General features: G+C 42.4%; 1 protein-coding gene across 1 annotated transcript in view; it reads left to right on the top strand.

The window, feature by feature from the left end:
- The window catches only part of CDS1 (CDP-diacylglycerol synthase 1), a 135526-nt gene that overhangs the window by 80825 nt on the left and 41986 nt on the right, over positions 1–12715 (top strand). Inside the window, exon 5 of the mRNA XM_082243857.1 lies at positions 542–681. Coding sequence (XP_082099983.1) covers positions 542–681 — 140 coding nt within the window. The remainder of the gene's footprint in view (positions 1–541; positions 682–12715) is intronic.

Raw genomic sequence — 12715 nt, 5'->3', positions numbered from 1 at the left:
TTTTACTAGTAATGGCGGCAATCAGCGACTTATAGAAGGACTTCGATATTGGGGCGAACAAATTGGACAGTTTTGACACAGTTTTTGGGGCCAGTGACACGAATACAGTGATCAGTGCTAAAAAAAAAAGCACTGTCACTGTGCGAATGACACTGGCTGGGAAGGAGTTAACATCAGGGGCGATCAAAGGGTTAACTGTTTGCCTAGCTGGTGTTTTACCATAGTGGGGAGGTGCTTGTACTAGGGGAAGGCATAAATCCAAGTTCCTGCTTTGTTGGAACACAGGATTAATTACAGAACGGCGATCTGCGTTGTTTACATAAGCAGATCGCTGTTCTGCCTGTGTACTGAACACTCAGCGGGTGTTGTCAGACATCCGGTAAAACTGCTATAGGGCAGTCGGCAAGTGGTTAATAAAATATAACTGTATTCTTTGTTTTTTTTGTTTTTTTAACTCTAATTGCCATTTTTTTGCGTGCGGTGATATTTTTTATATGCAAGTATGAATAATTCATTGTAAGCAGTTTTGCTTCACTTACAGGTACTTTCTCTTGTGTGTTAATTACTTTTTCTATGGGGAGACATTGGCAGACTATTTTGCTACATCGGTTCAGAGAGAAGACGTTCTTCAGTTCCTCATTCGGTATCACCGTTTCATATCGTTTGCACTTTATGTTATAGGTAAGTTTGAAACCCATGCCTCTCGCACTCCCCTAGCAGAAAAGAGAATGCTAGCTGTCTTAATTAGGTGTCTAGAGAGGTTGCCAAAAAGCATGACTGTAATGCAGGGCTTTCTTATTAACAGGCAAGGAAGCTTTGCAGATTGACTATTTTAGAGCCTATTCACAAAATTGTTCTGCATTAGTGCATGTGCATTAATGGGCGCTAACGCACGTTGCGTTAAAGAAGCCCATTCTTTTGCACTTCGATGGCAAGGTGCACTGTTGTGCCATGCACTATTAAAAAATTAGGTTTGCTTGCATTTACCTTTTAATTGCTTTATCTTTTAAATAAACAATCCCACAATTAGAGCCGGTTCACACTGGGGCGACTTGTCAGGGGACTTGGTCACCTGACAAGTCGCCGTGGGTCGCCTGCCATAGATTAGCACAGGACCCGTTCTAATAGGAGCGACACAAGTCGCTCCGACTTAGAAAAAGGGTCCTGTACTACTTTGGGGCGACCTGAAGCGACCTGCATTGACTTCAATGATATGAAGTCCGTGCATGTCTCTCCGAGGTCGCGGTGCGCGCTGTGCACCGCGACTTCACAGGTCGCCCTGGCAAGTCGGGTCGCCTGTATGTGAACCGGCTCTTATTGGTGGTCACTGGCAATTTAGCCCACAAACATTTGTGGGCTAAAAAGGGGAGCTTTCTCTGTTGTGAATGGGCTGAATGTTTGTAAACACTGCTAGTTTACACATGTGATGGCTGTAATTGATTCACAGCAATCACAAGGTACAGAGCCAATTTGATTGACTCTGTACATCATGAGTGTAATCTTAGCTGACCATTGACAGTATGGATTAGTCATTCATGGGCACAGAGCCTGTCTTGAGTGTTTTTTTCTGAAGCACTGTTTGTAAATATCACTTGAGAAATATGTCTCCACCATTTGTTTTACAATAACAGTGATACGAAGGTGGATAAAGAACCATTTGAGATGCATGAAAGTGTGGAGCCAAGCTTGACTTTTGCTTGACTTTCACAGGAAATCTAAATTTGTATTCATCTTCCACTGCCTATATATACTCTCTAGATCATGAGTCTTCAAACTTTCTAATGAAAGGGCCAGTTTAGACTTTAATGGGGTCGGACTGTGCCCAGTGGGAGTAATCAATGCCCGATCTTTGGTGTTAGAGGGAGAAATAGTTGGTGTGCTCCATTTTTGTTGTCATTGTAAGGAATTTTGCCTCTTCTTTGGTGTCAGTGGAAGGAATAGTGCCCCATTGTGGGTGTCATTGGCAAGAATTATGCCCTATTTTGGTTGTCAGTGGCATAATAATAATGCTTTAAGGGACAGATAAAGGCAAGCAAAGGCCAAACCCCGTCGCAGATTGGAGACTACTGCTCTAGATCTAATAATTGTCCTAGGGTGTGTGTTTTTACTAAAAGTAAGTATGCTTATGCATGTGTGCACTGCATGCTTCATTTTAAGAATCTCACATTTGTCACAACTCTACTTGAACATTAAAGCAGAGTTCCATCCAAAAGTGGAACCTCCGACTTAAGTATTCCTGACCCCCTGACATGCCACGTTTGGCATGCTTTTTTTTTTTTTTTTTTGGGGGGGGGGGGGAGCGGGTACCTAGTTTTGACAAGTTTTCCTCTCCCCCTCCCTTCCTGAAATCTTCTGGGACACGTCACAGGTCCCAGAAGATTGCCTGGCAATTCAGGACGCACAGCGCAACTCGCACATTGGGCAGTGTGCACCCGGCTGTAAAGCCGAAAGCTGTCACAGCCGGGTGCCCACACTAGTGATTCCAGCGCCGAGGAAAGGGAGAGGAGCGAGACTTCGGGTGGCCGCATCGCTGGACCATGGGACAGGTGGGTGTGTGTTTATTAAGTCAGCAGCTACACTTTTTTTTTTGTAGCTGCTGACTTTTAATAAACTCAGAAAAGGCTGGAACTCCGCTTTTAACAACATAATATCTTAGTTATAGCAAGATTGATCATTATTCAGTATTATCGTGTACTAAAATAGGCCCCCACCTCTGACACACTGAGAGTACTTAAAGCGGAGTTCCGGGCGCAAAAACTATATTTTTTTTTTGTGCCCCTCCGCTAGGTAGACCTCACCTGAAAAGGAATTGGATAGTTATTTTTTTTTTTTTATTTACTTACCTTGTAATTGGAGATCGAAGATACTCACCTCAGAGTACTTCCTCCCTCGGAGCCGCGGCTCACCCCGTCACTTCCTGTCTCGCTATGATTCCTGGGAGCTGAATGTCATAGCTCCCAGCAATCAATGCAACGGCACCGGCCCGGCTCGTCATTTCCGGGCGATGCCGCATTCCCCTGCTAAACAGCTTCTGGGCATGCCCAGAAGCTGTGGAGGAATGCAGCGCCGCACCGGAAGTGACGAGAGGGGCCGGTGCGGCGCATTCTGGGACAAGAAGACGCGGAAGAAGACACAGAAGAGGACCGCGCCGGCTTCAGCTGCCCACAAGAGAGATGGAAACGCTGTGGAAGAAATTTTATAAGTAAGTATTTCTTCTAAAAGGTAAGTGCGAACCGGGACAGATCAGAGGCTAGCCATTGTGGAATGTGCTAGCCCTGACTGTCCCGGGGGTATGTTTAGTAAAAAATGACTTCTGTGCCCGGAACTCCGCTTTAACTCTTCTCGCCCGCCCTAATATCCCTTTAAACAGATCTGAACACTCTGGGAAAGGATCGGTGATCATGTGACCACTGTCACAGTGGTCACATGATTTGGAGCCATGACTGGTGGCTACCGATCTTTAGTCCAGACAAGAGATGCCTTTGACAGCTCAGACTTTGTGCTGGGAGCTTGGCAAGATCTTGGCAAATAATGATCAAATGCCCAGAGACTCATGTGCAATGTGTGGGTGTTAAAACCCTTTTGCACATATGTGTGTTGGGCTGTCATAAAGGGGTTAATGATAGAACATAATTCTGTTTTCAAGTTTTAATATTTCATGCAGACCTTGTTTTCTTGCACACTGTTAGAAAAAATAAATAAGATGAAAAATATCAGAACATTCAAATGGTGCTAGAAGTAGATATGATTATCCAGACATATTTGCTTAAATGATTGTTGTAGTAGTAGTAGCAGCCTATCTTTTGAAATGAAAGTGCTTTCTCTGTATATTTTTGCAGCAGTTTTCGTTTTCACATTGTTCATTTGCAGAACTTAATGTGCAAGCACTTGCAGTTTGTACAGTGTGAAGCACATTGTTCTCAGTAAGTGTTTGTATTGCAGTCATTTTATTGATTTTTTTTTTTTTTGGGCTTGGCTCAAGCATGTCCTCAGAGCAGGAGTCTCTCATTGCTGCAATATAAAAGTAAATATTGTTACTGTTCTAGTCCCACGTAACTGGCACAGGCTTAACAATTGTTCGCATGTTTTACTTGTTAGGCTTGGTTCACACTCCTGTGACTTAGGATCCTACCGGTTAGACCAAAGTCACAGGACATGTGAAATGCCATGTATATTTATGAGAGCCGTTCCAATTGACAAAGTCACATCAAATTTTGATCTCATCAAAGTGGCACTGAAAATCGTGCGACTTTGGAGTTGGCTAGTGGAGATGCACCGAAATTTTGGCTGCTGAAAAATATCGGCCAAAAAGGGTGTTATTGGCATTTTGCGGATACGAGAAAAAAGTGCCAGTATTGGCGCCGAAAATGCACTAGATTTTGCCGTGATTCTACAGCGAATTTGCCGATTTTGCGACAATTTATTTTACCGCAGATTTGCTGAGATTTTACCGCAAATCCGATTTTACTGTGCTTATGGTTCATTTTTCATAGGTCATGTGACACAAAAACCGCATCAAAAATGTGACAGGGATGTGTTAATGATGCATTCTTGCTGCATTTTCAAGGTATTTCAATAGGGGGGGGGGGGGGTGCGTTTTTTTTTTTAACTGACCAGAAATGCAGCAAGCAGGTTTTTAACACCACAACGGAAGCGCAACGGACCAGTGTGAAGACATCCATAGAATTTAAAGGGAATATATTTTTCTTGAGCTTTTTTTGCGCTAAAGGTGCCAGTAACAACCAACAATAAATTCATATTCATTTAAATTGATGATATTAATTAACCACTTGCCTACTAGGCACTTTTACCCCCTTCCTGCCCTGGCCAATTTTCAGCTTTCAGCGCTGTCACGCTTTGAATGACAATTGCGCGGTAATTTACACTGTACCCATATGACATTTTTATCATTTTTTTCACACAAATAGAGCTTTCTTTTGGTGGTATTTAATTTAAAAAGACAGAAAATTTTGAAAAAAAAAAGTTTTTCTTATTTTCTGAGTAAATTTTGAAAATAAATACATTTTTCTCCTTCACTGATGTGCGCTGATGAGGCGGCACTGATGGGCACTGATAGGCTGCACTGATGGGCACTGATGAGGTGGCACTTATGGGCACTGATGAGGTGGCACTTATGGGCACTGATGAGGTGGCACTGATGAGGAGGTACTAATATTCCGCACTCATGAGCACTGATAGGTGGCACTGCTGGGCACTGAGAGGTGGCACTGCTGGGCACTGAGAGGTGGCACTGCTGGGCACTGAGAGGCTGCACTGACTGGCACTGAGAGGCAGCACTGATGGGCACTGAGAGGCGGCACTGATGGACACTGATGGGTGGCACTGATGGACACTGACAGGTGGCACTGATGGGCGGCACTGATGAGCACTGATGGGCAGCTCCATCAGTGCCCACACTCAGTGCCCATAGTGCTGCTAGTCAGTGCCCATCAGTGCCTAGATGAGCAGGCACTGATGGGCACTGACTGGCAGCACTATGGGCACTGATTGTGGGCACTGATGGGGGCACTGATGGCGGGCACTGTGGGCAGTTATGGCATTTTTTTCCCCTCTTGTGTAATCAGGGCACTGGTGATCAGTGCCCTGATTACATTCCTCTGTGTCCCCTTACCGCTGATCGCCTCTCCTCTTCCTCACACTGCAGTCTCTGTGTGAGAAAGGAGAGCTGGCGATGAGAGATGATCTCATATGTTTACATATGAGATCATCCCTCATTGCATGGTCTGATCACGTGGTAAATGGCTGCTGTGATTGGCCATTTACCACGATCTGTGATTGGCTGTGTCCAAGGGACACGGCCAACACAGGTTTTCCCTGATGCGCTTTCGGCTATAGCGCGGGCGGAAGGAGGTTAAATAGTTGAATATAATACAATTTTATATATATATATATATATATATATATATGCACTGCTCAAAAAAATTAAAGGAACACTTTGAAAACACATCAGTTCTCAATGGGAAAAAATATCATGCTGGATATCTATACTAATATGGGCTGGGTAATGTGTTCGGAACTAAAGAATGTCACATCATTTGATGGAAATTAAAATTACCAACCTACAGAGGGCTGAATTCAAAGACACCCCAAAAATCAAAGTGAAAAAATTATGCAGCAGGCTAGTGGATTTTGCTGAAATTTCATTGCATCAACTCAAAATGGTACTCAGTAGCTTGTATGGCCCCCCTGTGCTTGTATGCATGCCTGACAATGTCTGGGCATACTCCAAATGAGACAACGGATGGTGTCCTGAGGAATTTCCTCCCAGATCTGGACCAGGCCATCACTGAGCTTCTGAGCAGTCTGAGGTGCAACCTGGCAGCATTGGGTGAACCAAAACATATTGTCCCAGAGGTTTTCTATTGGATTTAGGTCAGGCGAGCGTGGGGACCATTCAATGGTATCAATTTCTTCATCCTCCAGGAACTGGCTGCATACTCTCACCACATGAGGTTGGGCATTGTCATGCACCAGGAGGAACCCAGTACCCACTGCACCAGCATAGGGTCTGACAATGAGTCTAAGGATTTTATCCCAATACCTAATGGCAGTCAGGGTGCCATTGTCTAGCCTGTAGAGCTCAGTGCGTCCCTCCATGGATATGCCTCCCCATAGCATCACTGACCCTCCACCAAACCGGTCATGCTGAATGATGTTACAGGCAGCATAACATTCTCCACGGCTTCTCCAGACCCTTTCACATCTGTCCCATGTGCTCAGGGTGAACCTGCTCTCATCTGTGAAAAGCACAGGGCGCCAGTGGCGGACCTGCCAATTCTGGTGTTTAATGACAAATGCTAATCGAGGTCCACGTGCCATGCCGGGGCCCTCAGGCCACCCTCATGAAGTCTGTTTCTGATTGTTTGATCAAAGATATTCACATAGCTTCCAACTGTCACCAACTGTCACAAATTTTGAGGAACTGCCTGATTTGGAACAAAGTCCCTCTGTCTCTCTTTCCTCCAAATTTGTCCCTCATTTTGGTCTGATCTATATAGTTGTATATAAACTCTTTCAAAAAGTGTGTCCCAGTGCTAAAGCTTTTATCCAATGACTAAATTGCTGAATTTGTAAATTTTTAAAGCCAGTGTAAAGGAATAGTAGTAGTAAAAAAAGCACTTGTGGGTTTAACTATGCTTTTTTTTTTCTTGCATAATTCTCCTTTCAGGGGAGCATGGCAGGGGGTGTGTCCTATGTTTACATACTTTTGTTAATAGGTGTCCCTCGTTTCCATCTCTAAAAGTTGGGAGGTATGCATTCACACCAGTGGCCTGCTGGAGGTTATTTTGTACGGCTCTGGCAGTGCTTATCCTGTTCCTCCTTACACAAAGGAGCAGATACCGGTCCTGCTGATGGGTTAAGGACCTTCTATAGCCTTTTCCAGCTCCCCTAAAGTAACTACCTATGTCCTGGAATCTCCTCCATGCTCTTGAGACACAGCAAACCTTCTAGCAATGGTAAGTATTGATGTGCCATCTGGAGGAGTTGGACTGCCTGTGCAACTTCTATAGGGTCCAGGTATCGCCGTATGCTACCAGTAGTGACACTGATGAAAAATAGTCAGAAAAGACGTGTAGGGAAAACAAATATCAGTGGCCTCCGTCTGTAAAACCATTCTGTTTTGGAGTTTCTCATTGTTGCCCATCTAATGTGCCTGTTGTTGATTTCATTAACACCAAAGCAGCTGAAACAAATTAACAACCCCCTCTGCTACTTAACTGACCAGATCAATATCCCATGAGTGTAATTGACTTGATTTTATACACTTTATTTTTTTAAAACAGTCGGTTTAAAAATGTTCGGTTTCAGTTATCAGCCAAGTGCATCCTGCATTTTTGGTTTTGGCACCAAAATTTCCATTTAGTGTGCCTCTATCGGCTAGTGTGAACTGAGCCTTACTCTAAGGTGTATCTAAACTCAAAAAACAAAAATGTAATATATTGCAGCTTAGCAGTTCCTCAGATGTGGTGGCTGCCTTCCATTTCTTTTTTCAGGATTGTTTTTGTGTCACACAGAGGGCAGCCTTTTTACTTCAGTGGGCTCCCCCTATACGTGTTTGTCACCCAAAAGAAGCTCCTGCTCCTTTTTGGGCATCAAGCTTCACAAGACTTTTAAATGTGAGTTTTGCTGCGACTGCAGCTTGATTTTGTGGTATGACAATCACAGCAAAATCACGTTTAGGGTGCGATTTAGAATAAATGGAACCCAAACGATTTGGAATAGTGGGCAGAATTGCAGTGATTCCGCCTAGGATTCCAAATCGCCAAGTGTGAATGGGGCCTTGTTTTCATTGGTTATTATGCTGGTAACACACGTGCAGTCCTAGGATGTCAACACTCAATACTTCTCTTTGAAGACAAAAGAAACCTATGCTTCTCCTATTCTCTATTACATAAAGGGTGCAGTTGTATAATCCTCAGAGCTAGCTAAGAGCAGTGTAACTGATAATTCTCAGCACAGGAATTTATCAGCTCACAAGAATTCTGGTAAGATAAACAGGTGTTTTTTTGAACTTCTCAAACATAGGTAACAAAACACTTCCAATGGTATAATTAACAGAACAAAAGGGACAAAATAAGAGAAATTCAATGTTCGGGATATGCTTTCATGATTGTGTACCATTTTTTCACATGAGAGGTAATTCTATATATAGAACTGGAACACATGTTTATCGATTAGTATGCTTCTGTGTTTTTTAATTTTTATTGACCAAAACCCTTCATCTGTATATATTTTACCTTCCCATTTGGAACATTTAAAGTGATACCAAACACACACTGTTTAATTTGCATTGCCCCTTCTCTTTCTGCATATGGATGATGGCACTGTAATTATTTTAATGAAAAAAATCCCATTTAAGTACCTTTTTCCTGAACAATATACAGCTGTCACATGACCAAGCTCTTTCCCAGCCTATCTGCAGGGAAACATAAGCAGGAGGAGCTTCTAGTCCTCTGCTGCTGGTCATGTGTTCAAAATAATAACAAAAAGCCTTTGGAATAAAGAGTAAAAAATATTAATTAAAATCAATCAACTGTTGTATTCATACAAATATATATTTAAAATTATTTTTTTTTTATAACATTGTGTGGGCATATACAGTGGGTACGGAAAGTATTCAGACCCCCTTAAATTTTTCACTCTTTGTTATATTGCAGCCATTTGCTAAAATCATTTAAGTTCATTCTTCTTCCTCATGAATGTACACATAGCACCCCATACTGACAGAAAAACACAGAATTGTTGACATTGTTGCAGATTTATTAAAAAAGAAAAACTGAAATATCACATGTTCCTATGTATTCAGACCCTTTGCTGTGGCACTCATATATTTAACTCAGGTGCTTTCCATTTCTTCTGATCATCCTTGAGATGGTTCTACACCTTCATTGGAGTCCAGCTGTGTTTGATTATACTGATTGGACTTGATTAGGAAAGCCACACACCTGTCTATATAAGACCTTCCAGATCACAATGCATGTCAGAGCAAATGAGAATCATGAGGTCAAAGGAACTGCCTGAAGAGCTCAGAGACAGAATTGTGGCAAGGCACAGATCTGGCCAAGGTTACAAAAAGATTTCTGCTGCACTTAAGGTTCCTAAGAGCACAGTGGCCTCCATAATCCTCAAATGGAAGACGTTTGGGACAACCAGAACCCTTCCTAGAGCTGGCCGTCCAGCCAAACTGAGCTATCGGGGGAGAAGAGCCTTGGTGAGAGAGGTAAAGAAGAACCCAAAGATCACTGTGGCTGAGCTCCAGAGATGCAGTCAGGAGATGGGAGAAAGTTGTAGAAAGTCAACCATCACTGCAGCCCTCCACCAGTCGGGGCTTTATGGCAGAGTGACCCGACGGAAGCCTTTCCTCAATGTAAGACACATGAAAGCCCGCATGGAGTTTGCTAAAAAACACCTGAAGGACTCCAAGATGGTGAGAAATAAGATTCTCTGGTCTGATGAGACCAAAATAGAACTTTTTGGCCTTAATTCTAAGCGGTATGTGTGGAGAAAACCAGGCACTGCTCATCACCTGTCCAATACAGTCCCAACAGTGAAGCATGGTGGTGGCAGCATCATGCTGTGGGGGTGTTTTTTCAGCTGCAGGGACAGGACGACTGGTTGCAATCGAGGGAAAGATGAATGCGGCCAAGTACAGGGATATCCTGGACAAAAACCTTCTCCAGAGTGCTCTGGACCTCAGACTGGGCTGAAGGTTTACCTTCCAACAAGACAATGACCCTAAGCACACAGCTAAAATAACGAAGGAGTGGCTTCACAACAACTCCGTGACTGTTCTTAAATGGCCCAGCCAGAGCCCTGACTTAAACCCAATTGAGCATCTCTGGAGAGACCTAAAAATGGCTGTCCACCAACGTTTACCATCCAACCTGACAGAACTGGAGAGGATCTGCAAGGAGGAATGGCAGAGGATCCCAAAATCCAGGTGTGAAAGACTTGTTGCATCTTTCCCCAAAAGACTCCTGGCTGTATTAGATCAAAAGGGGGCTTCTACTAAATACTGAGCAAAGGGTCTGAATACTTAGGACCATGTGATATTTCAGTTTTTCTTTTTTAATAAATCTGCAACAATGTCAACAATTCTGTGTTTTTCTGTCAGTATGGGGTGCAATGTGTACATTCATGAGGAAGAAGAATGAACTTAAATGATTTTAGCAAATGGCTGCAATATAACAAAGAGTGAAAAATGTAAGGGGGTCTGAATACTTTCCGTACCCACTGTATCTGCCAGTCACAGCTGTGTCACCCCCCTCCAGTCTGTGTCTTAGAATAAGAGGGAGGTGATGCCTCCATCAATCTACATGTAATATCCCACCCCCATTGTGTTTAACTGGTTATTGGGCATAGAGAAGGAGGGAGGGAGTAGACTGCCATTTACCACTGTGTAAACGCCCACATGCGCGACTCTATAGTCACATGTACTGCACAGATGTGATAGAGAGAAAAAGCTCAGCACAGAAACTCACTGAAAACTGAGCATGTGCAGAGCTGTCAATACTGCTCTGCAAAAACCCTGTCTGAATTGGGGACATGGACAGAAGAGGAAGATAGAGAGCAGCAGGATCAACCAGGTTTTTTTTTTGCAGAATACAGAAAATGAATCTCATAGTGACTGAGTAAGTATGAACAGCATGTATTACACCATGTATTTATGTTTTATTTATGATGTGGGTTTAGTGACACTTTAAGTCTTATGTAAAATCAAGAAACCAATAGCTGAGCTGCTACAGAGAAATCAGATACACTGATGATTAATATATGTTTGTATTACAGAAACATAGAGCTAATGTCTCATTGGCCAAATAAAAAGGAAGTGTATACTTGGGCATTTTCTGTGTGTCTTTGTTCATTAGCCATTGGCTCTACTGTACAGAAATTGGAGTTCAATGTCTGTAGGGTTTGTCAAATCCTACAGGAATCTGTACAGTGGCATTCAGAGACCGCACAGATAACAAACCAAGAGAAGATTTTTTTTTTTTGTAAATGTAAATTGAGGTTAGTGCAATGCAAAAGCATGCATATATGCTTGAAATTAAATTCACAATTTATAACACAAAAGGTTCTGTCACTTTAAAAACAATAGTATTGTTAGCAAGTATAAAGTGTGCGTACCTCTACCGAAAGCAGATTTCATTGCCCCCACTATTCCTAGGCTGTTTTGATTGGACAAAGCACCGGTATTTTCTATGTAAACCAATTCATTTCTAGAAGGTTTTACCCCCTTCTAGAGCTAAAACCATTTTTTGCTACTGTGCTGCTTTAGCTGAAAATTGTGCGGTCATGCAACGCTCTACTAAACAAAATTTATATTGTTTTTCACAGAAATAGAGATTTATTTGGTGGTATTTGATCACCTCTGGGTTTTTTATTACATAAACGATAAACAACTGACAATTTTGAAAAATAAACAATATTTTTTACTTTCTGCTATAAAACATATCCAATGAAAAAAATCAAATCTCTTAATACCTTTTGGCCAAAATGTATATTGCTACATGTCTTTGGTAAAAAGAAAAAAAGTCCCAGTAAGTGTATATTGATTGGTTTGGGTTAATGTTATAGGGTTTACAAACTATGGGATATATACTGGAATATTATATATTTTTTTTTTTTTTTTTACTAATGGTGGCGGTGATCAGTGACTTGTAGGGGGACGGTGGACAATACGACCAATACAAGGAGGCAAATAAGAAAAGTAAACACGAAATCAAGATGGCTAAAATCAACTTTGAGAGACAAATAGCGGAGGATAGTAAAAAAAACCCAAAGAAATTCTTTAAATATATCAACAGCAAAAAAACTAGGGCAGAGCATATTGCACACATAATCAACGATGATGGGAGGATGGTTACAGAGGACACTGAAAAAGCAACCGCGCTGAATGCTTTTTTTCTCGTCAGTCTTTACTCAGGAAACGGAGGGGTACACTGACCATGACTGTATGGTTAGTAGTAATACACAGGACTTGCCGCTATGGATAACAGAGGGTGAAATCAGGGATAGGCTGGATAAACTTAACACAAACAAATCACCAGGCCCGGATGGCGTACATCCGAGAGTACTCAAGGAACTCAGTAAGGTTATATCTAGACCACTGTTCCTGATCTTTGCTGACAATATTAGGACAGGAGATGTACCAGGGGATTGGAGGAAAGCTAACGTGATTCCGATATTCAAA

This window comes from Pelophylax lessonae (assembly GCF_965119305.1).
Source record: "Pelophylax lessonae genome assembly, chromosome: 1".
Taxonomy (NCBI): domain Eukaryota; kingdom Metazoa; phylum Chordata; class Amphibia; order Anura; family Ranidae; genus Pelophylax; species Pelophylax lessonae.
This window is presented reverse-complemented; position numbering and strand designations above follow the sequence as displayed.